General features: G+C 49.8%; 1 protein-coding gene across 4 annotated transcripts in view; it reads right to left on the reverse strand.

Annotated features, from left to right (window-relative positions):
- The window catches only part of ABCC1 (ATP binding cassette subfamily C member 1 (ABCC1 blood group)), a gene marked incomplete at both ends in the record, with an annotated part of 103,022 nt that overhangs the window by 62,125 nt on the left and 16,948 nt on the right, over window positions 1-23,949 (reverse strand). For all 4 annotated transcript variants that reach the window (XM_084248919.1, XM_084248918.1, XM_084248917.1 and 1 more), the window contains 4 exons: window positions 5,808-5,930; window positions 7,273-7,410; window positions 8,873-8,998; window positions 11,739-11,915. In XM_084248919.1, coding sequence (XP_084105045.1) covers window positions 5,808-5,930; window positions 7,273-7,410; window positions 8,873-8,998; window positions 11,739-11,915 — 564 coding nt within the window. The remainder of the gene's footprint in view (window positions 1-5,807; window positions 5,931-7,272; window positions 7,411-8,872; window positions 8,999-11,738; window positions 11,916-23,949) is intronic.

Consider the following 23,949-nt stretch of genomic DNA (forward strand, 5'->3'; position numbering starts at 1 on the left):
AGTCCTTCCCAGCAAGGTTGGGCCAGCCATGCCACAGCCCCCAAATCACCACCAGCCATGGGACTGGATGACGGAGGCTGCAGCGCCAGTGAGAATCCAGAATAGACATTTGAGTCATGCATTGGGCCCAGGGCCAGCTGGGGAGGATGGCTGGCTGCGTGACTCAGCAAGAGAGGAAGTCTGGAGGAGCCCGGCGCTGCCGGCTCCCACCCATGCTCTGCCTGACCCCAGCCACCCCAGGCTTGGCTGACCACGCTCTCTGAGGACAGGCAGCATGTGACTGCCACTCTGACGGCAGACAGCAGCAGGGGCTGGACTCTCCCCGCCTTTCACCGTGATGCAAACCCTAAGTGAAGGAGAGACGTGCAGAGAAGCTGCCTAAGTGTCCCTCCCGCTCCAGATCCCGGGCTCAGATCTGGGTCAGGGAGGGTGGGGAGCAGCGAGCATCAAATTAAGGGTCAGCCCATTTTAAAGAAGGGGACGCTGAGGTCCTTAAAAAGAGGAACGACTTGCACAAAGTCACAAACGTACAGGTCACAGGCCCCGATTCCCAGCCTTTTGCAAGTGCAGTCACACGGTGATTTGCAGACAGGCTGCCGCACCCTCCAAGCCAGACTGAACCTCCTGAGCGCACAGAACAATAATGTTTCATCTGCCTCCCCACCTGCCCTCTGACAGGGGACCTGGCCACACCCCCTCTTGGAGACAGGGTCTGCATCCTCCCCTTTGACCCAGGAAGACTTCTGTGACTAGCTCATCCGAGAGGATGATGGGGCTGACACCATGTGACTGTGTCATTAAAAGCTGCAATTTCAGGCCTCCCTGGTGGTGCAGGCGGTTGAGCGCAGCACTGTGAAGCTGTCCGCAGCCTCTGCAGTATTGGTTCGATCCTGGCTGGCCGCAGAGATACCCACATGGAGCAGCAGACCTCTCCTGTCTCGCTTGCCCGCTACTCCCCTCAGCAGTGTATTTCAGTGGATCTGCCTGTTCTGTTCCCCACTCTGTCTCTGGTGAATCCTCTCACCCTCCCGCACATCTGGCCTGTACCCCAGTTTTTGTATGCATAAATAAATAAATCTTTAAAAAAGAAAAAAAGCTGCAGTTTCCACCTGGCTTTCTGTCTTGGCACCCTCAGCCTCAGAGACCAGCCACGATGCTATGAGAGCCCAGGTCACTGGGGAAGCCACACGGGCTGGAACCCTGGTCGAGGCACCAGACTGCAGTCAGAACAAACACCAGGCACTCAAGTGAGGAACCCTCAGGTGACTCGGGTCCTGGCCACTCTGAGTGTGACTGCAGGGATGACCCCAAGGGACACTGCCCAGCTGAGCCCAGTGAACACCCAGGACTGGGCCACATAATATAAACCATCATTGTTGTTTGATGCCATTGATTATAGGAGGCTCACTACAGAGTAACAGATGGCTGTGGCAAGGATGACCCTTCTCTCTTTCACATGCTGCTCTGATCCAGAAGTGAGCACAGTATATATACACCAGGTGCTTACTAAATGTCCGCTGAAGGATAAAGGGACCCAGATGGGATTAAAGCCCAAGGTATGCCCAACTTCAGAATGAGGCTCCTCTTCCATCACACCAAGCTGCCGCCACATCAGAGTCAGGGTAAAAGTGAGAGTCTAACAGCCCAAATCCTCTGACCCTCTACTCCTAAACAGGAACCCAAGGCTGGGCAGAAGAGACCTGGTGTCCAGTCCACCGAGGATGTCAGTGACCCCAGTGGGAGCAGAGCCCGTCCCAGGCTCAGGCTCCAGGGACACAGAAACACAACAGGAGGGGATGGCCAAGAAAGGGGTGTCATTGAGACCCCCTGAGGTAACCGGGAATCAGAAATCCCCTCCCCCATAAAATGTCCAGGACAGACCGCTGTCAAAGAGCTTGGTTTACCCTCTGACGGCCACTCAGGTGAGTGTGACAAGCTAGGTTCAGCCACAGAATAGTCCATGTGACAAATGTTTCCCGTTGGGGACCCTGGACTGCCACCCCACAGACACACACAAGCACTGATGAACAGAGGCCCAAGAGCCACACGTTTGAGCACCCCCATTATGCTGGGATCCCCGGGTGCCCCAGGCAAGGTCACTGCCCTTGTGAATTCTAGATGCACAGGCACAGGCACGCGCATACACACACACACACACACACACACAATCACAGACATATCTACGTGGAAACACATGCACATAAATAGACACGTGCACCAACACACACACAAATACACCTTTTGCTAATTTGTCCAACCCAATTTCTCCTTAAGCAGGGAAATCCATGACAGGGCCCCTCAGGACACACACGAGGCTGGTCCCCTCTCTGAGCCAATGCCACAGGCCCTCCCATCCCCAACACAGACAGCTCAGCCTTTTACTGAGGTTCAGGCCAAACCAACAGAGACACATCTGCTGAAAACTGCTCCCACTGCAATGTGCCCAGTAACAGCTGACTGACCGTGAACAAAGCAGCCAATATGTGTCCCAAAGGCTTCCTGACCCACTCAGAATACAATCCAAACAGGATCTGTTCCCACCTTAAGAACCCCACCTCTCAGTCTGCTGAGGGCCCTGCAGCCTGACTGCTTCCCCCTCAGCAACCTTCCTGCTGTTTCTGCAACATTCCTCGGGGTGGCTCAGCCCCAGGGCCTCTGCACTTGCCACTGCTTTGCTCAGAAAGCTCTTGCCTGTGCTGTTTGTTCAGCTCACTCCCTCATTTCTCCTGGAGGGGTGGGCAGGGGGCCTTCCCTAATGGCTTCCCTCCTTCTCCATTTCCTAACCCTGCCTTCTCAACATTTCCCACCACCTCACTGCAATATTCTTCGGCCCTGCATTTGTTCCGCCCCATGACAACACAGCCCTCAGTTGGACATGGACCCTGCTTCATTCACTGCTGACGGCCCTGCTCCCAGATAGGGCCTGGCACTCGCCAGGAGGGAGGAAGGAAAAGGAGGAAGAGAGACAAGAGGAAGAGAGAGGGGGAGGGGAGGAAAGTTTGCAAACGACTATGTCTTTTTTATTCTTCCAGCAGGGAGAGAGGCTGTCCCTGCCCAACGACAGCCATTGCACACCAGGATTTCTCTCAAACTCAGAGAAAAGGCAGGGGTCTCAAACTCCAGTCCCCTGGGGCCAGGCAGTACCACAAAAGAGGAAAGTGAGACTGCAGAAAGCAACAGGGCAGGGTGGAGACTCTGATGACCTAGGGCCACACCCAGAAACTCTGGCCAACCACTGCAATGTGAGGCAAGAGCCCTCGTGCTGTGAGCCAGCCTCAGCAGCCTGGGTGTCAGGGGTTCCTGAAGGATGGGATGGCCTTTGGAGCAATTGTGGGTGAATGAGGGGGATGAGGGGGAGGGGCAGTGAGGAGACATGGACATCAGGGTGCAGGCATCAGGGTGCAGGCATCGGGGTGCAGGCATCATCCTGCTGAGGGTCTCAGCAGTCCTTCATTTATACATAGCAAGCAAACCGTGAGTGTGAGTGCATAAGCATATGCATTAAGGTAGGAAGTTAACAATCATTACATGTTTTTTCAAGAGCAGCCAAGGGTTTGTTTGCCTTCCTGCAGAGGTCGTGACATTTATTATTCTTTGTCTTAAAGAAGGCACAGTAGCTAAACAAATGTTCTTAGAATAGTCATTTACTTTAAACAACCAACCAGTCACTTTATTACTAGCAAAAGGCCTATGTGACTGCAACTAACTTTATTTCTATGTTTGCCATGGTGAAGATTAACTAAGGGCTGGGGGAAACAAAGGGCCGGAGGTTACCTGGGGGAAGGGAGACAAAGGGATATTTTTTAACTAACCTATAAAGTTTAGATTAACATATAACCAAATGATTAAAGCAAAAAAACAGAAGGTTTTTATATAGAAATCATCATCTATAGTATATTGTTTTAATATCAATTCAATATTAAGGAACCAAGGGCCTGGAGGCATTAATGCAGGCACTGGCATTAGTGCAGCTTCCCTAGTCCCCAGCTCTCAATTAAGGGAGGAATTCTCCTAATCTAACAAAAGAGTTTTCTACCTATTATTCCTCTACTTATCTAGTCAGCCTGTAACAGGGTGGTCCCCAGGAAAGGGGGAGGTTCCAGGTTTCCTGCCCCACCCAAATGGAGGGTGGAGCTGAGCAGGTAGAGAAGAAGCTGCAGAGGAGACTGAGGAAGGAGGAAATAGGATGGAGATCCAGAAGGAGACCTGGAGGAGGCACATGGGGCCAATAGACATGTGAAGAAACTGCGCTTGCCTTTTGGTCGTGGACTGGGTGACACAGATGTGGATGAGAGACCCGTGGGGACGTGACAATGGCAGTTTTTGTCTTGATTTTGATTTTGCTCTTTTCCTTTGGGGCTTGTCTGGTTGTTTCTGACCCTTTTCTGTGGGTCCCCACTAGAAGATGCTTTGGACTTGGGGCAGGCTTTGGGGCCTTGCTCTGGTCCAGTCCCATTTGGATGGAGTTTTACCCACCAGAGGATGGGTAACTTTGGGTGCTTCATTTAGAAACTATATTCTTTGCCTTTCCTGTATTGTTTCCTAATTGTATTAAAGTTCCTTCCCGTTAAAGTCTCATATGTTTTTGTGTTGATGTGGCGGATGGCAGAACCTATTTAGAATAGGCAGGTTTGGGGGGTCTGGGGTATACCTCTCCCTACCCTGTAACAAACCTAGTTTCCGTATCTAACTTTAAGATCAGGGGAAAATTCCTTTTTCTGTAACATTGCTGGCTGTTATTTTAAGGAACTACAAATATTTAATCGGGGCAGGGCCGGAGATGGTTATTGCTTTTGGTTTTTGAAATGGTTAATACGTGACATATCAGTAGTGGTAACATTGACTATTTCCAAATGCATTATTTGTGCTGGTTATTAGCTCAACCAGTCACAAAGTTATTGTTGACTTATTCTTGAATGCACACTCTAACAGCTACCATACCAATTGTCACCTCCAGGGGAATCAGCCCTAAACAAACAGGAAGAATTTAGCAGGAGCCAGCTATGGGGCCTCCTGGCTTAATAGGAATTTTCTTACACTTGAGGCAGGGCTCCTAACCGCTATCTTTAACTTTAAAGTATAAGAATTTCCTTCTCCAATTAGCCCTTGCCTCAAAAGACCACATCTCCATATTAAAGACTTTGGCTGAGAGATGTTTACAGCCTTTTGTTCCCAGAAGTTTTTTCACTTTGTTAATGTATCAGGCAGTGCCATTTGCCATCAAATTGGTTGTTCGCTAATTAATTAAACGGTATTTGCGGTTTTACTATTAAATGCGTATTTTGACAATGGTAGAAACTAGCCATAAACAAATGAGGAGAATCTAGGAGTCAGCTAACAAGATTCCTGACTTTTCAGGAATCTGCCCCATGCCTGAACCTTTGTCAGACGACATGAGTAGCATGGCTCCCAGTACCCTGGCGCTGCCAGAACCCCTCTTTTCTCTAGAAAAGAGGGACAGATATGCAAATTTCCTGATTGTTCAATGTTGGCTCATTTTTCCAAACTTCCTTATGCCAACGAAATGAGAGACCCTGCAGGTCCACAGACGGCCATCGACAGCTAAGCAGCAGATTTTTCTCCTTAAAGCCCCCAGCCAAGACCACACCTTGGTTTTCCTATCTATAAAGTGCCGAGGATGATACCATCTACCTGCAGGCTTCAGGGAGTGGGGGTGAGATCCCAGAAGTGCCACCAGTTCAGAACAAGCGCCCAGTAATGTGAGCTGGCCCTGTCAATTTTCTCTCTTGCAGGCACACACACACACACACACACACACGTTTTTGTCGCTCTAGGGTCACACTTACAGGGTCGTTGATGGTTTCCGAGAACAGGGGCGAGCGGTCTGAGAAACAGGACAACACAAGCTGGACCAGCACGAGGGAAAAGTAGATATAGAAGGTGATGTCTCGAAAGTTGACATGGGCGCCCTACAGGCGAGGGGAGGGAGGAGAGAGAGAACATTACATCCGAAGCAGCTTGCAGGCCGAGGGTGCAGGCTGCAGGTCAACCCATGCAGGCCCCGGGCCACCCCCTGCGGTGACAACACTGGGTTGTCCAGGCTGCCTAGGGAGGGCAGCTGACTCCGTGGGAGGAGGCTGGGCTGGGTATGAAACAGACCCATGCCACGGCCTGGCTCTGTGCATCCCAGCTGAGGCACCAAGTCAATGTATCCAACCTCTGTGCCTCAGTTTCCCCATCTATACCAGACCTGTGGCTACCAACCAGCAGTGATTCTTCCCGCCAGGGAACACCTTAGAGAAGTTTCTATTTGTCATACTTGGATGGAGGTTGTGGGGGCGGTTACTGGTGTCCAGGGGGTGGAGGCGGGGCGTGGGGGTGGGTGCCCCTAACGTCCCACAGAGTGTGGGACAATGCCACAACAAAGGCATCTCCAGCCCCAAATGTCAACCAGTGCTGAGGCCGAAAGCCCTGCTGGAGCGATGGGGAGACATCAATAAGACGATTCATGTACCAAGCTTGGTCCCCTGCCCAGCACATAGATCTCGTGATGGTCAGCTGTCAGCCTGGTAAGAGACGGCTTGCTCCAGCATAAGGCAGCTGGCCTGGACCACCTCAGGACTGGAGTAGTGGCTGATGGCACCCAGGTAATGTGGGGACAAGCCCCCTCACCCCCAGGAAGCAACCACTCTGCAAACACTGCCCCCCGACCTTGGCTGCGTGCCGGACTGCAGACATGTGGAGCCAGCTGGACTTGTGGTTATAGCCGCTATAGGCTCACTGTGTAGTATGCATCTGCCCATGGTTCCCAGGACCCACGTGGGGTCCTCAGGGCTGCAGAGGTAAGGGGACCCTAAGAAAAGAAGGTTCTAGAACAAAGGCTAGAAGAGGGAGGGAAATCCTCAGGAGAGAAGTTGGACCCAGTGCCTCCCTGGTGGCGCAGGCCCTTAAGCGCAGCGCTGTAAAGCTGTCTGCAGCCTCTGTAGCACAGGTTTGATCCCGGCCGGCAGGCAAGAATCCCACATGATGGGGCAGACCTCTCCTGTCTCGCCCGCTGCTCCCCTAAGCAGTGGATTTCGTCAATCTGCCTGTTCTGTTCCCCACTCTGTCTCTGGTGAATCCTCTCACCCTCCCGCACATCTGGCCTGCACCCCGGTTCTTATATAAATAAATCTTTAAAAATAAAAATAAAAGAAGTTGGACCCAGATGGGTCCCATCCAATGGCAACACATGATCTCTTCACCGGCCAGAAGGAACAAGCACCTCTCCCAAGAGCCAATGAAGGCAGAGGTAGAGGAGGCCACACTTACCTCTTTTAAGGCAGTCATGATTTTGGATCTTAAGATGGCAAGGGCACACAGTAGGGCTATGAGCCAGAAAGTGAGCATGATCCCTGAAGACTGTACTCCCTTCCTCCTTTCAAGCTGAATTAAAAAGGTAGCAAGCAGCTGAAAGATAGAAAGAACAACGGGAGTCAGGAGAGGGTAGGATTCCGATGTTCCCATAATCCAGGACTGGCCGATAACAGCTCAGTGGTACAGAAATGGCTGGGAGGGAGGAGCTGGCTCCAGTCCCAGCTCTGCTCACGCCTTGCTGGGTGGCACTGGGTAAGTCACTGAACCTCTCTGAGACTTCACTGCCTTATCTGCAAAATGGAGATGATAACACAGCTACTTTGTGAGCTGTGGGACTTTAATGTATGGATCTGGGAAAGGATGGTGAGTCAGGGATCAGCACACCTTTTCTTAAAGGACCAGAGAGTAAATATCTTAGGCTCTATGGGCCATAGAGTTTCTGTCCTAACCACTCCACATGGCCGTGAAAGCACCCCTCCATGATACCCAGATGGGCCTGGCTGCCAATAAAACTTTATTTACAAAAACAGGCTGGGGGCCCACCCTGGATTTAGAACTAGAAAGAAGCAGTGATCAAATCCCAGCCCCAACAATGATGGGTTCCTTTGGACAACAGTGAAAATGTAATGTCGTCAACCCCAATTTGCAGACATGGAAACTCAGGTCACTTAATCTATGGTCATACTTTGAGTCCCCACTGCCCTTCTGATTTCCACACCTGTCCAGACCCATCTGTTCCCCACTCAAGGTCACTGACAGCTTCAAAACATGCCCAGCAGGGATGACACACGGTTGCTCAAAACCTGCCCCTTCGGAACCAGAGTTTTCAATCCCAGGTCCAGGGACTGGCTGAGGATGTAATCCAGGGCCCATGAACTTGGACAGGAAACAATTACAGTGTCACTTTCCTTCACTAGCACCACCAATTTACAAGCGACAGCAGCAAGTCACAGGGCACTAGCAGCAACGGGGGCTCATTCACCTCTGGAAATCACAGCTGGAAAAAAGAGCTAAGGAAGTCTCTGATGGTCATGCCGTCAGCCCTACCTGAAAATTAAAATGAAATCACACCCCCAACCAGATCATTCCTAGAGAGACATGTCTATTTTCACATGAATTTGTTTTCTTAGTCTTTGGACAGCTATATTTAAAGCTAATTGGTTTCCCAACCCAAAGTCCTGCAACTGGAGAACAGATACCGTATGTGGTGAAACCAAACAATCAAACACACTTAGCAGGTGAACAAAAAGATGGGTGCAACGGCATGGCTGACGCAAAGGTGCTGAGAGATCAGCCCCAAAGCTGCTCAGAGATCCAGCCTGCATTTCCAGGTGTGGAAATCAGGAGGCTGAGGTCCACTCAGGTGACATCCTGCAAAAGGCAACAGGGCAGAAATACACCAGTGGTGACCAGGGAAGGGTGGTGGACGCAGGCTGGAAAGACGGAGGAGCCGCACCGGGAGCTTTCTAGGGTGATGGGACTGCAGTAGTTACATAACAACAGATCTCCACAGTGCTTGGGGCACAGTGGGGGTTCACAGCCATTGTTCACTTACCATGGTGATGCCCGAGAGGGTCGGGCTGACCAGAAACACCGGGGCCGGGAACAAGCCCCAACTTCTTTCCCAGAAAGAATAGAAGAGGTCTGCCCAGCAGACGAGCCACAGCAAGAATCCCAAGGCCTGGAGGAGAAGCACACACATGTCTTACAATGGACGGCATTGGAACGGGCCCCGACACCCCTGCAAAGAAACAGCCTGAGGGTGACCAGCCAACCACTAAACTACCAGCCGTGGTCCCAGCACCCAGCCCATACCCTCTGCAACAAGGACAAGTCCTAGGTAGGTAGGGTGAGCCCCCATCTGGGTCATCACACCCCAGCCTATACCCTATTTGTCCGGTCACTCTTCTCCCCAGGCCTCAAGACCTCAAGAACCCAGCCCAGAGCACATCCGAGTCAGGCATCAGTTACCACAGGTCCTAGAGGCTGGAGCCTGGAGCCAGGTGGGCAGGGGCCATCCACCTGGGCATGTGTAAGCACACTCTATGACGTCCCAGTGACAAACCACCTAACTGCACTTCTCAGGAGGCACCACTGCCCCTCGGTGATAGATCTGCAGCTGGCATAATGCCTGGCGCTCATCTAGCCTACATGGACTGGGGCCTGCAATGACCACGTACTTTTCAAGGTGCCAAGGACGTAGCAGACCCAAGCCCCTGCCTCCTTGCAGTTGATTCTAGAGGAAGGAAACAAGGTAAAGATACAGAATAAAACGAGAAAGTAGTAAGTGAGGTGCAGATAAATAAAATGGGTAAGGTAGGATAGTCAGGGAAGTCTCTTCCATTGGGTGATATCTCACTGAAGAGTCAAAGTGAGTATTTAAGGGAAAGAATAATTCAGGCAGAGGGGACAGCACAGGCAAAGGCCCTGAGGCAGGATTACATTTGGTGGGGTAAGGCTCCTGTGGAATGAGCAATGGCTTGGTGGGAGCTGAAGAGGAGCTCAGAGCCAGATCTGGGTAAACCACTACAACTTCCAGATTTTATTACCCGCGTTGAGAAGTTATTGGAGGGATTTTTGAGCAAGATGAAAGAAGAAAGTCTGATTTACATTTTTTTTTTATTTATTTATGCATATAAGAGCTGGGGTGTAAGCCAAAGGTGCAGGGGGTGAGAGGATTCACTAGAGACAGAGTGGGGAGCAGAAGAGGCAGATTTTTTGAAATCCACTGCTGAGGAGAACAGTAGGGGAGACAGGAGAGGTCAGCTCCCTTGTCGGGGATCGAACTCGAGCTGCAGTGGCTGCTGATAGCTTCATAGTGCTGAGACTTAATCCCTTGCACCAACAGGGAGTCCCCTAATTAACATTTTAAAGAGAGATGGTGTTCCCAAAACAAAGTGCTCCCAGAGGTCTAACAGGAAAACATCCAACTTTGTTAAGGAGAGGGAAACAGATCATTTCTGAAGATAGGCCTGAGTTGCTGGGCAAAGAGGGGATATTACCAGCAGAAAGGGACAGACTCCGTTAAATGGCTCAAACCTTCCTATTTACCGAGGGTTTATCAAAATAAGTCTCGAGAAGCTGTAAATAAACAAAGGTGGCATGACATTCACATGCTCCTCACCTGCCCCCTCGCTGGCTCATTGCTGTGAGTGGCTGCACAGCGGGGAAAAGCAGATCAGATTTAACTGTATCAAAGAGTGGGGAAACACCATGTGACCCCAGATGAACCAGCCTGAGGATACAGCATGGCTTTGCCCTTCCCAGCCAGACAGGCTGCAGCCACACCCAACCTTGAGGAAACCCTAGGTGAAGAGCTCATTGTAGTGACTGGCCTCCAGGCTTCCCCTGAGATGTGCCCCCAACCCTGGGAGGTGAGGCCTTTTATCAAGTTAAAGAAAAGGAAGGAGGGCCTGCCTGGTGGCCTCGGGGTTAAGGCTCAGCACTATCACCTCTACCGACCCTGCCAGGGAGCTGACCCTCATGGCGCAGCAGACCTCTCCTGTCTCCCTGCTGCTCCCCTCAGCAGGGTTTCAGTAGCCCTGACTGTTCTGCCCCCCACTCTGTCTCTGGTAAATCCTCTCACCCCCGCACCTCTGGCCGGCACCCCAATTCTTCTACGCATAAATAAATCTCCCTAAAAATAAAGAAAACAAAGGAGACAACATGACTGGGATCCTGAACGGGGGAAGGAACGTGCCAGAAAGGACAGCACTGGGACAATGGACAAAATTGGAATACACACAGGCATGCTTTTAAGTATCATGTCCATGCTAGGTGTCCTCAATTTATTCACTGTGCTGAGGATGTGGGAGGGGATACCCCTGTTCTGAGAAATGATACGCTGGGGGAATGAAGGGTGAAGGGGCTTGCTGGATGCTGCCTAGGCTGCCCAATTCTGAAAAAAATAATATGCACACATAGAGGGAGCTAAAGCAAGTAAGAAAATATGGCAAAATGTTAAAAACTGGTGAATATAAGTAACAGGTATACTGTTACAATGCCTCTGCAGGGGCATTCTTGGTATCATGCATCCAACTACTTGCTATTATTTCAAGATAAAAGTATTTTTTAATTAAAAAAAAAAAAACTAAGTAGATTGGGGGAGATATCCTCTGTGGGAGGGAGACGTCCTGGTCGTGTCCTGATAATCCTGGAGACCAAGCCTAGTCTCCAAGCACTGACTGGGATACTCGGGGGAGGTAAGAAATTCACCCAAGGTCGAGCTAGGACAGGCACAGCAGGTGTCTGAACCCACATCAGGCTCCAAGGTCCCAGCTTACATCTACCACCTTATCACTCTATCTCCCAGATGAAGGCGCTCAGGGCCAGTTAAACAGAAGAATCCTGCCTCTTTTTCACCACCCACTGCTCCGCCCAAGAGGCACCCACCCCTGCCCCGAAAACCCCAGGTGACTTACAGTTTTGGCTTTGTTGAGATGCGTCATCTGAATGTAGCCCCGGTCATGGTGGGAAAGGTAAAGGAAGTAGAAGGGGAAGCAGGCCCAGAGGTAAAAGCAAGGCACCCACACCAGGACGGTGTTCTGAAAGCACTTGGTGAAGTCAGGGTTGCTGGTGTTCCACGAGATGTTCCACTCCTGCGGGCACAAGCACAGGGACGGTCACCGGGCGCAGCACGAGGGGCAGGAGCTGGGCAGAGCCTGCAGCCAGCAGGTCTAGGACAACAGAGGAGGCCCCAGCACCCAAGGGCCTCTAGGCAGATCAGGCAAACAGGGACGATCAGGGCCCAGAAAGAATGCGAAACCAGGAGGAACGAAGGTAGGTCTCACTCCATGTAACAGATGAGACCCTGAAAGTGGTGGCGAGAGCTGTGGTCATACAAAAGATGGAGACTGGCCTTTAAAGGAGTCCTGATGTGGGCCTCCCCGGTGGAGCAGCGGTTGAGCGCTGGGTTGCGAAGCTGCCCACAGCCTCTGCAGTACCTGTTCAATCCCCGGCTATTCCCCGGCCACCGGAGGAGGGTCCCACATGGCGCGCAGACCTCTCCTGCCGCCCGCTGCTCTCCTCAGCAGTGTACCTTGGTCCTTCTGCCTGCTCTGCTCCCCGCTCTGGCTCTGGTGAATTCTCTCATCCTCCCGCACTTCTGACTGTACCCAGTGCTTGTATAAATAATAAATAAATAAATCTTTTTTTTTTGCATGTTTTATTTATTTGTTTGTTTGTTTGTTTTGTTTATACAAGCACTGGGTACAGTCAGAAGCACGGGAGAGTGAGAGAATTCACCAGAGCCAGAGCGGGGAGCAGAGCAGGCAGAAGGACCGAAGTACACTGCTGAGGGGAGCAGCGGGCGGCAGGAGAGGTCTGCGCGTCATGTGGGACCCTCCTCCAGTGGCCGGGGAGCAGCCGGGGATCGAACTGGCATTGCAGAGGCCGCGGGCAGCTTTGCAACCCAGCGCTCAACCGCTGCGCCACCAGGGAGGCCCAATAAATAAATCTTTAAAAAAATAAAATAAAATGAAGGAGTCCTAATGGATACTCTCCTATAGACGAAGAGTCCTAAAGTGACATGGCTCATTACTACTTTACTCTCTCGGGAACAGAGGATTTTCTAATCATCTTTATCACCATTGCCATGATCTCCAAATCATCGCCATCATTACTAGCATAACCACCACCACCATCACAATTATTCTCAGAAAACCTCTACCACCATCATCAACACCATCGTCACAACCACCCATCATCACCATCTTCATCATCAATTACCATCACTACCATCATCATCACTTTCACAGCTCTACCACCAACATCACCATTACAACCAACACATCCATTACCACCAACACCATCACAACCCCACCAGCACCATCACCATCACCAACAGCAGCAGCATCACCAGCACCAGTACCATCACCACCACCATCACCACCACCAACAGCACCATTAGCACTATCACATCATCATGGATAATACCTGAACTGCAGCTCTACATGCTAGGTCCTTTTCTAAGTGCTGGATATGTATTATCGCCTTTAATTCCATAAGTACTTTATCATTCCTTTTTCAGATAGGAAAACTGAGGCACACAGCTGTTGAGAGCTAGAGCAAATTCAAACTCCAGCAATTTGATTCTAGAGTCTCTGCATTTACTACCAAGCTGTCCAGTCTTGGAAACACATTTGGTTTCATTTTATTCATTTTGATTTCATTTGTATTTTGTTAAAAAGACAAGCAAATAGTTCAAAGGACACAGACATAAATAGACCAGGTGTTCCTGCCACCTGAGGATAAACCTCAAGCAGCTGTTAGACATCTATTAACAGAGAATTTAATTCAAGTCCTGATCTTGCCGCTGACCAGTTCTACAACTTAGAGAGAAGATACAACTTAGAAGTTACCCTATCTCAGGGTATCACTTTTCTATCTCTACCACGAGTTCGATAAATTTAAAGTTCTGACACTGGGGCCTCCCCTGGTGGCGCGGGCAGTTGAGCGCAGTACTGTGAAGCTGTCCACAGCCTCTACAGCAACGGTTCGATCCGGCCGTCTGGCGAGGGTCCCACATGGCATGGCAGACCTCTCCTGTCTCACCTGCTGCTCCCCTCGGCAGTGTATTTCAGTCAGTCTGCCTGTTCTGTTTCCCGCTCTGTCTCTGGTGAACCCTCTCACCCTCCCGCGAATCTGGCCTATACCCCGGTTCTTATGTAAATAAATAAATAAAAATCTTTAAAAAATAAAAAATAAAGTTCTGACACAGGTGGTCCCCTGGCCAGTTTGACCCACAGTTTGCTATTACCATTGTTTTAAAGCACACTTTAAAAAAAAATTAGGTTAGCTGCCAACATTTAAAACCAGGAATTCCAGGGCCTCCCCGGTGGCGCAGCGGTTGAGCGCTGGGTTGCAAAGCTGCCCGCGGCCTCTGCGGCGCCGGTTCGATCCCCGGCTGCTCCCCGGCCACCGAGGAGGGTCCCACATGGCACGCAGACCTCTCCTGCCGCCCGCTGCTCCCCTCAGCAGTGCACTTCGGTCCTTCTGCCTGCTCTGCTCCCCGCTCTGGCTCTGGTGAATTCTCTCACCCTCCCGCGCTTCTGACTGTACCCAGTGCATGTATAAACAAAACAAACAAACCAGCAAACAAATAAATAAAGCATGCCTCTATTTAAAAAAAATAATAATAAAATAAAATAAATAAAATAAAACCAGGAATTCCATATAAAAATTTGGAGTTCTGGCTTCTCTGTTTAAAAAACCAGAACATCTGCCAGCACAGAGTCTGGATTCCAGCTTCAAGGTCATCACTAGCTGGGAAAAGCGAGTTTGTGATGAGTCCTCGTGTCCCACAATCTAGTGCAGCCTCTGCTCTCCCTACATCCTTTTTCACTGCTGACCATGTGCTCCCCAGCTCTGGTGTCCCTGTTTCCAGCAGCCTTTCCATAATCCGGTAAGTGAGCCCACCAGGTGACTGCAAGGAACCTGGCATCTCAGGCCCTGCACATGCTCCAAGGCTACCTGGAAGAAGATCCAGGAAGAGAACGTGATGAGGAAATGGGCATCATTTTACTGAAGTCATCATTTGAGGGGCCTCCCTGGTGGCCTAGGGTTTGAGTCTCAGCACTATCACCGCTACGGCCTGAGTTCAATCCCCGGCTAGGGAGCTGACCCGCATGGTGCAGCAGACCTCTCCTGTTTCAATCCCTGCTCCCCTGAGCAGTGGATTTCAGTAAATCTGCCTGTTCTGCTCCCCACTCTGTTACTGGTGAATCCTTTCACACCCTATACCTCCGGCATACACCCCAATTCTTATGCGCAAAAATTAATAAAGAAAACATTTGGGGGCCTCTCTGGTGGTGCAGGGGGTTAAGACGCAACCTATGAAGATGTCCGCAGCCACTGCAGCATGAGTTCCATCCCCTGGGCAGCCAGGGAGCTACCCACATGGTGCAGCAGACCTCTCCTGACTCACCCACTGCTCCATTCAGCAGTGTATTTCACTCAGTCTGCCTGTTCTGTTCCCCACTCTGTCTCTGGTAAATCCTCTCACCACCACCCCCATACCTCTGGCCTGTACTACAGCTCTTACATGCATGCATAAATAAATCTTTTTTTTTTTAAATTATTTATTTATTTTATACAAGAACTGGGGTACAGGCCAGATGCGCAGGAGGGCGAGAGGATTCACCAGAGACAGAGCAGGGAACAGAACAGGCAGACTGACAAAATACACTGCTGATGGGAGCAGTGGGCGAGAGACAGGAGAGGTCTGCCCTGCCATATGGGACCCTCGCAGGCCGGCCGGGATCGAACCGGCACTGCAGAGGCTGCGGACAGCTTCACAGCATGGCGCTCAACTGCCTGCGCCACCAGGGGAGGCCCATAAATAAATCTTTAAAAAAAAAAAAAAAAAAAAGGAAAACATTTGATAGCCTGATCCAAATATTTGTCCCAAGTATTTAGAAAATGAGATGGATTTTTGCATGTTAGTGTGAATACACACAACTGAAGTGTACACTTAAGAATGGCTAAGATGGGGCCTCCCCCGTGGCGCAGCGGTTGAGCACTGGGCTGTGAAGCTGCCCGCAACCTCTGCAGTGCCAGTTCAATCCCCTGCTGCCGGGGAGGGTCCCATGTGGTGCGCAGACCTCTCCTGCAGCGCCCGCTGCTCCCCTCAGCAGTGTATTTTGTCAGTCTGCCTGTTCTGTTCCCCGCTCTGTCTCTGGTGAATCCTCTCACCCTCCTGTGCTTCTGACTGTACCCAGTGCTTGTATAAATAAATAAATCTTTAAAAAATAAACTTGTAAAGATGTTTAAAAAAAAAATGGTTAAGATGGGGGCCTCCCCTGGTGACACAGCAGTTGAGCGCAGGGCTGCAAAGCTGCCCGCAGCCTCTGCAGCGCTGGTTCGATCCCCAGCTGCCAGCGAGTGTCCCACATGGTGCGAAAGACCTCTCCCGCGGTGCCTGCTGCTCCCCTCAGCAGTGTATTTCGTCAGTCTGCCTGCTCTGCTCCCTGCTCTGGCTCTGGTGAATTCTTTCACCCTCCCGCGCTTCTCACTGTACCCAGTGCTTGTATAAATAAATAAATAAATCTTAAAAAAAAAAAAAAATGGTTAAGAAGGTTAAAAAAAAAAAATCTAGGTATTAAGAAAGTCCCTAAACTGGTTCTTTGGAGGTATAATTATTCTATGATATAAATGTTTATTTTTCCAGAAGTACACTGAAAAGTAAACTTTAAATGTCAACATGCACAAGGAGATTTAGCGAGGAAACCTCTAGACACAAAGAAACCCTAAAAAGGATAAAGATCACATCTCCAGGGACTAGACATCTGGAAGACAGCCATGCACAGGAGAACTTGACCATGGAGAGGAGAGATTTATATCAAAGACTGATGATTTCATGCTGGTGATTTCAATTGGTTTCATGCCACTTGTTAATTCTTTTTTTTTTTTTTATTCTTGGTTTCGTTTCATCTGCTGACTTATCTTTTGGACAAAGTGTAGAAATCATCTCCCCATCCCAGCCCCTAAGGTCCCAGTTCCTCTCTCTAGAGGCAACCATTATGGCTTCATGGGCATAGCCTTCCAGAAAATACCTGATGCCTATTAACAAATGTAAATAGATTCCTTTCTGTAATCACACCCCTACTTACTGTTTCCCCCCCTCACAACAACAGGTCTTAAAGATCACCTTGCACCACACAGTTTCCTTACTCTTTATTCTGAACACTTTGTCCCCCAATGGAGAGTGGACTTGACTTTATGGAATCAATCTTCTGCTGACTGGGCCTGAGTTGCTCTTACAAACCAAAAATGCAGCAGTGAATGGATAACCTGAGAAATGCCTCATCTCACACTTATATAAGCAAGAATATCCAGAGCCTCCCTGGTGGCGCGGGGGTTAAAGTCTCAGTGCTATGAAGCTATCATCAGCCACTTCAGCATGAGTTCTATCCCCGACCAGGGAGCTACTCACATGGCGCAGCAGACCTCTCCTGTCTCACCCGCTGCTCCCCTCAGCAGTGTATTTCAGTCAGTCTGCCTGTCTCCTCCCCACTCTGTCTCTGGTGAATCCTCTCACCCCCTGCTTTGCTTTTTAAGATGAATGAAACTGACGATCTTACCAACTGTGTTGAAAAGGAGTCAGCTTTCCCTGCTCAGAGGGAAATTCACAGACTTACACAACTGGTATTAATAAACAGGATAGATCTAACCACTTGTTCTCCTCTGGATACCAATTCAATGGCTCCCAATCGCTGTTAGGAGCAGACCCTTCTTGTGCATAATAAGATCTTCCACATTCAAACCCCAACTGTGTCTTGTACGACTTCTCCCGCCACATCCCCCATAGTGTCACTCAGGCATTCACTCTCAAACAGGCACTTGCCAATGTGTCAGGCTTTGTTCAAGGCACTGGAGATTGCCCAGCTACTGGTCTAATGAATGGTTCTCTGGGATACCTCTTGCTGGATGTGCTTCCTGAATTTACAAACTCCTACTCACCCTTCAAAGCCCAACTCAGATACCTTCTTTGAAAAGCCTTCCTGGGCCTCCCTGGTGGCGCAGGGGGTTAGGATGCAACCTATGAAGCTAACCACAGCCTCTGAAGCACGTGTTAGATCCCCAGCCAGGGAGCAACCCACATGGTGCAGCAGACCTCTCCTGACTCACCCGCTGCTCCCCTCAGCAGTGTATTTCATCAGTCTGCCTGTTCTGCTCCCCACTCTGTCTCTGGTGAATCCTCTCACTCCCTGCACCTCTGGCCTGTACCCCAGCTCTTGTATGCATAAATAAATCTTTAAAAATAAATAAAAACCCTCCTCCTCACTACCCAAATAGCCAGCACCCCCATCTTTATAAGAATTTTTTGATGTGTCTATCAATACCTCTGTTCTGCAAGGACCATGCAAGCAACTCAGTGCCAGGACCAGGTGGTATTTAGCTTCAGGCAAGTTACTTTGCCCAGCAGGTAACTACAAGTTATTACTAAAGAAATGGCCCAAGTCAGGTCTTTTTTCCCTTGCATTATTTCCCGCTTTGCTTTTTATAAGTAACAATATATGACCCCTGGCTTTCTGGTCAGAAGAGTGTGGATTAAAATCTAGGCCCTGACTTCATGTTAGCCTGGGCGGGTCACTGAGCTTCTCCAAGTCTCAGGCCCCTCGCCAGTAAAGTGGCCGGGAAAACACATAGGCCTGGAAGCAGCAACCATCGTGGTTGTGGCCACCACCGCCACTAAGGCCCGCGGGCTGGTGGTGGGGGTGGCAGGGGTAGCTGTGTCCTGCAGAAGGCCAGGTCCATGTCACGGTCAGTGTCCCCTTCCTGCCTCCTTCCTCCCAGGTCTCCCTCTTGGTCCAACTGCCTCCACCTTTGAGCTAGAAGAGCGGGAACCTTAGACAAGTGTTCCTCTGACCTCTCGTGACCTCCCCAGAGCCCCAGAGTCCTTCTGTGCTTCCTGAGCTCCTCTTGCTCACTCCCTAACCGGAGCTTTCCTTGTCCTTTAAAGCTGCCCTGAGCCTGAGCAGTCCTGGGGGCAGTGGTGACATTTATTTAATTTATTACTGCTCACAGCCAGCACGTACAGTCTCCAGAAGGTGCTGGCCAGCCTGTGCAAAGCCAGCCCTCCCCTCTGCTATGCCCAGAGCGTGATTATGAAATTGAACTGCAGCTCAGTTCCCGGGATGCCTGGGAGTGAGAACTACTCTGACATTTAGTGATGAGGACCTACTACGTACCCAGCATTCCACTGGGGCCTGAACGTCAGTTTTCCAGTTCAGTCACCTCGGGAACTCCCAATCGCTGGGTTTCTATCACCCCATGGGCAACTGTTGATCAGCCAACTGCTATGTGCCAATAGCAATCGAAAGTAAAATAAAGTTTCCACTGATTGTGAGTTTTATTTTATCCTAAGAGGCAGACAGCAAATGGCATGCCTGTCCACCAGCAGCAAATGCCCCGGGAAGGACAAAGGAGACAGGGAACACAGGTGGGTAGGTGGTTGCTACTTCTGATCAAGTGGATGGAAAAGTCCTTTGAGGCAAGATGATATTCGAGCAAAGACCTGAGGGAAACAGACACAGGCCACCTTCCTCCATGTATGGAATAGGGGTTTACTAAGAAAAAGAAAGGGGGGGGTCTCCCTGGTGGTGCAAGGGGCTAAGTCTCAGCACCATGGAGCTATCTGCAGCCACCGCAGCACAAGTTCAATCCCCGGCAAAGGGGTAGCAAAGGGAAGCTGAGAAAAGGACACTGCTGGGCAGCCTGCCGTCAGGTAGGGGTCTGCTGGGCCTCTGGCTGCTGGCCCTTTTTACAGAGCAGCGCGGGGCGCTCGCTTCCCACCACAGTCCAGAGAGAGGCCATGGAAGGGAGAGGCTGCCCTGTCTGATACAGCACGAGGCAGAGCAGCCAGCAGCAGTGAGCGATGGGAGAAGGTGGCATCAGGCTGGCAGGGATGCCCCCGCCTGCTCCAGGCCTGCCCTCAACCTCTGACTCAGCAGAGCTAAGAATAAAATCAGAATGGGGGGTGAAGGAGGGTTATAGGTGGCAGCAGCCAGACCTCACCCCCCACCCCCACGAAAGGCAGGACTGGGCCCACAGCAGTCCTTGCCCAGGCTCGGTCAGTGCCCAACTCATGCCCAAGAGGCCACACAGAGCACCTTGGTGAGAAACAGACAGGAGTTATGAGCAAAACCAAGACTCCTGGCCTCCCTGGTGGCGCGAGGGGTTAAGATGCAACCTATGAAGCTGTCCGCAGCCACTGCAGCACGAGTTCAATCCCCGGGCAGGGAGCTACCCTCATGGCACAGCAGACCTCTCCTGACTCGCCCACTGCTCCTCTAAGCAGTGTATTTCAATACATCTGCCTATTCTGTTCCCCACTCTGTCTCTGGTGAATCATCTCACCACCCCCCACCCCCGGCCTGTACCCCAGTTCTTGTATGCATAAATAAATAAATATTTAAAAAAAAAAAAAGACTCCTGTCTTAACAGGACTTCCAGCGTCAAAAGGAAAACAGCTGCCTGTCACACACATCAAGTGTCGGTGGTGGGCAGCCTGCTCTGACCTGCCCAGACCCCAGCACTCCCAGCAAGTACCCTGGGATGCCTTGCCAGGCCGTTCCCTACAAAGCACATGTGTCCTGGCATTCTCCATAGAGCCCTGATCCTTTCGCTGCATTCATCTCCAGCTGCCTCTCCTCTCATCAGACTCTGGAGCTTCACCAAATCCTCTATTTGGTCACCTCCTAGAGACTCAAGAGGGTCAGGTCTGTGCCAGGCACAGGAACATGCCTGGGGACACAGAAGCAAGTAGGAGGGACAGGGGTCATCCTTGAACTGAGCACAGCTGTCTGTGTGTACATGTGTGTGCGCGTGTGTGTGCATAAGTATCTGTATTAACTGGCCCTTGAACTTCCCATGGCCACTTTACAAAGATCTTTTTTCTATTCATGGGTTTTACACTCATATTCAACCAACAGCTGATGTCCACTCTAAGGGGTTTGAGCAACCACAGATTTTGGTACCCATGGGGTGGGGGAGATCCTAAAATCAATTCCTCATAAATATAGAGGACAAGTAGAGTGAAAAGTGGAGAGTGAAAAGTTTTATGAGGACTTTTGACTGACGGTGCCTCTAACTCCTGCATAGTTCAAGGTACCAACACTCTGTGTGTGTGTGTGTGTGCACTCGCGCACACACGTGTAAAGGCAAACAGCAAAACATTATTCCATCTCCCTCTCCCTTCACCAAATATGACAAAACCACATCTGTGACTAAGTTTCTGGTGTAAACTGTGTGAGTTTCTGGTGTAAACTTCTGGAATCTTCATGCAAATACAACTACACATTTCTATGTGTCCCTTTCCTTACACAAGAGGTTCACCAAGTACACTGACGGCATCTCAGTGTTTTCAGCAGAGGTTGACCTCGTCCTCACTCACTGGGCGGCACCCCCACAGAACGGGCAGAAGGAAAGGTGTCTGCCCAGACCCCCAGTGCCTGCTGCCTGGACTGCTGCCTATCTTCTGCTAATCCAAACAACGACACAACAAACTCCCTTAAAAATTACTCCTTAAGCTAAGGAAAACATGGGGAAGCCTGACCCGAGACCAGTGGGATTTTGCTTAATCGTCTACAAGCCTCTCTGTGGCAGGAAACAAGCAGGAAGGTCAGGTTAAGCCTGATAACCTGGAGACACATATGAGTCATAAATATACCAAGAAATGCTGACCCCCCCCCTTATCCTTGCAGGAATTTCATCTTTAAAAGAGAACTAAATATATCCTACGATAGTAAAATATGTGTCTTGAAGAAATATCTGCCCCCCTGAGGTCACCACATCATGCCCAGTAGCCACAACCTAGAAACAACCTAAGTGCCCATTGGTGGATGAAAGTAAAGACATGGTGAAGATATAGGATGGAATATCATTTAGCCTTGAAAAAGGATATTCTGCCTCTTGTGACAACATGGCTGGACCTTGAGGGCATTAGGCTAAGTAACTGAAGTCAGAGAAAGACAAAGAGGATCTCACTTATATGTGGAATATGAAAGAGCTAAACTCAAACAGAGAGTAGAGCAGTGGTCCCTTGGGCTGGGGGAATGGAGAGATGTCGGTCCCAAGGTCCAAACTTCCAGTTACAAGATAAGCAAGTTCTGGGGATATGACATACAGCCTGATGACAGCGGTTACCAATACTGTACCATATACTTAAAAGTCGCTGAGAGCAGACCTTCAATATGCACCAAAATATGCACCAAAATAATGATACCACATATGCACCATAATTATTTTAATGATAAAATAATTTTAATGATAAAATAATTATGTGAGGAGATGGAGGTGTTAACAAACCTCACTATAGTAATGGTTTCACAATGTGTACCTATGTCAAATCACATTGCACACCTTAAATTTATATGTAAGTGAATAATCTCTTCAATAAACCTGGAGGGTGGGCCTCCCTGGTGGTGCAAGGGGTTAAGACACAACCTATGAAGTGTTCCACAGTCTCTGCAGCACGAGTTCAATCCCCACCCAGGGAGCTACCCACATGGCACAGCAGACCTCTCCTGTCTTGCCCACTGCTCCCCTCAGCAGTGTGTTTCAGTAGATCTACCTGTTCTGTTCCCCACACTGTCTCTGGTGAATCCTCTCACACACACCCCACCACACCTCTGGCCTGTACCCCAGTTCTTGTATACATAAATAAATCTAAAAAAAATAAAGCTGGAGGGGGGAATCACTAAATTAAGGAGTACATGTCCATTTACAATATATGTGATTTTAAATATCAACAAACAGAAACTACCTAAACCTGCAGCATCCAATACCATAACTACCAGCCTTGTGGGGCTTCCTAGCACGCGACACGAAGCTAGCCCAAACTCAGCTGTGCGCTATAACATACCAGTTTAAGGCTTCCTGTGGGGAAGATGCAAAAGAGCACATTTGTAGTTTTTAAACTGATTATAAGATGAAATGACAACACACTGGCATATACCTACTTATATAAAATATTATTAAAATCATTCAGCTGTCTCTTTTATATTTTTTAAACACGGTTACTAGACAAGCAAAATTTCACATGTGGCCTGTATAACATTTCCCTGGACAGTGCTGGTCTCAACACGGAAGTCAGATCACTAAGAGCTGGCCGCGCTGGGCTGGCTGGGACACTTACACTGCTGGCTACTGTCCAGCCTGACCCTTGATAAACACAAAATCCTTTCACTAATTTGAAATAATGAAAGAAGCAAGTAACACAGCACTTGCTGAAGGTATGATTCATTCAACTCATCCCACACCTGTCAAGTATATATTCGAGTTTCCTGGGCAACGACCCCCATCTCCGAACCAGTGGCCTGCAGTCCTCCAGCCTGTCCTCCAAGCAGGAGCCCAGGGGATAGCCTCAAATGCAACCTGGACCCCCTCACTCTGCCTAAACTCCCCCAGGATCTAGCCTCAGCAACCAGTACCTGCACACTCTATGCCTCAAGCCTTTGCATAGTCGGGTTCCCCCTACCTGGAGCTCTTCTCCTCCTCACTGCCCTCAGGCCTCAGCTAAAACCACCCCTCCCGCACCTTCTCACTCATGTCCAGTCCCCGCACTGAACCGCCTCCTGGCATTCGATACATTTTCTACAGGGCACTTATGTTCTGTCCTTTGATATTTCTTCAGATTTTCTGTATTTGCTTATATTTAGACATTCTCTTATTTGGTATTGCATGTTACGGAGTATACAATACAGTATGCAGTACATCAGCTATAATACATATGAGTAAGACGAACCACAGGAAGTGTCATCTGTACAGGTCAGGGTGGCCAGCCAGGACCCCAATGTCGAATCTGACCAGCTGCATGCTTTGGTACAGCACCAAACCAGGAACATAACATGTAAATAGGGAAAAAAGGGCCACGTGCCTTTTGTCAAGAGCAGTTGCTCAATTTTGCCTCTTGGCCCACAGAGCCTAAAACTCTTACCACCTGGCTTCTTACAGAAAAGGTTTGCCAACCCCGAAGTAGGGCAAAAACCATAGACAGTCAGCGATTTCTTAGGGCTCAATCTGAGGCTAAGTGTTTTACACACTTTTCTCCTTGCCTCACCCCACACCCCACACACACGGTCAGTTCCTCAAGGGCAGTGAAGGCCCCGGGTTTCGCACCCAGCATGTCGC

The sequence above is a fragment of the Talpa europaea genome (genome assembly GCF_964194135.1).
Source record: "Talpa europaea genome assembly, chromosome: 12".
Lineage (NCBI taxonomy): Eukaryota > Metazoa > Chordata > Mammalia > Eulipotyphla > Talpidae > Talpa > Talpa europaea.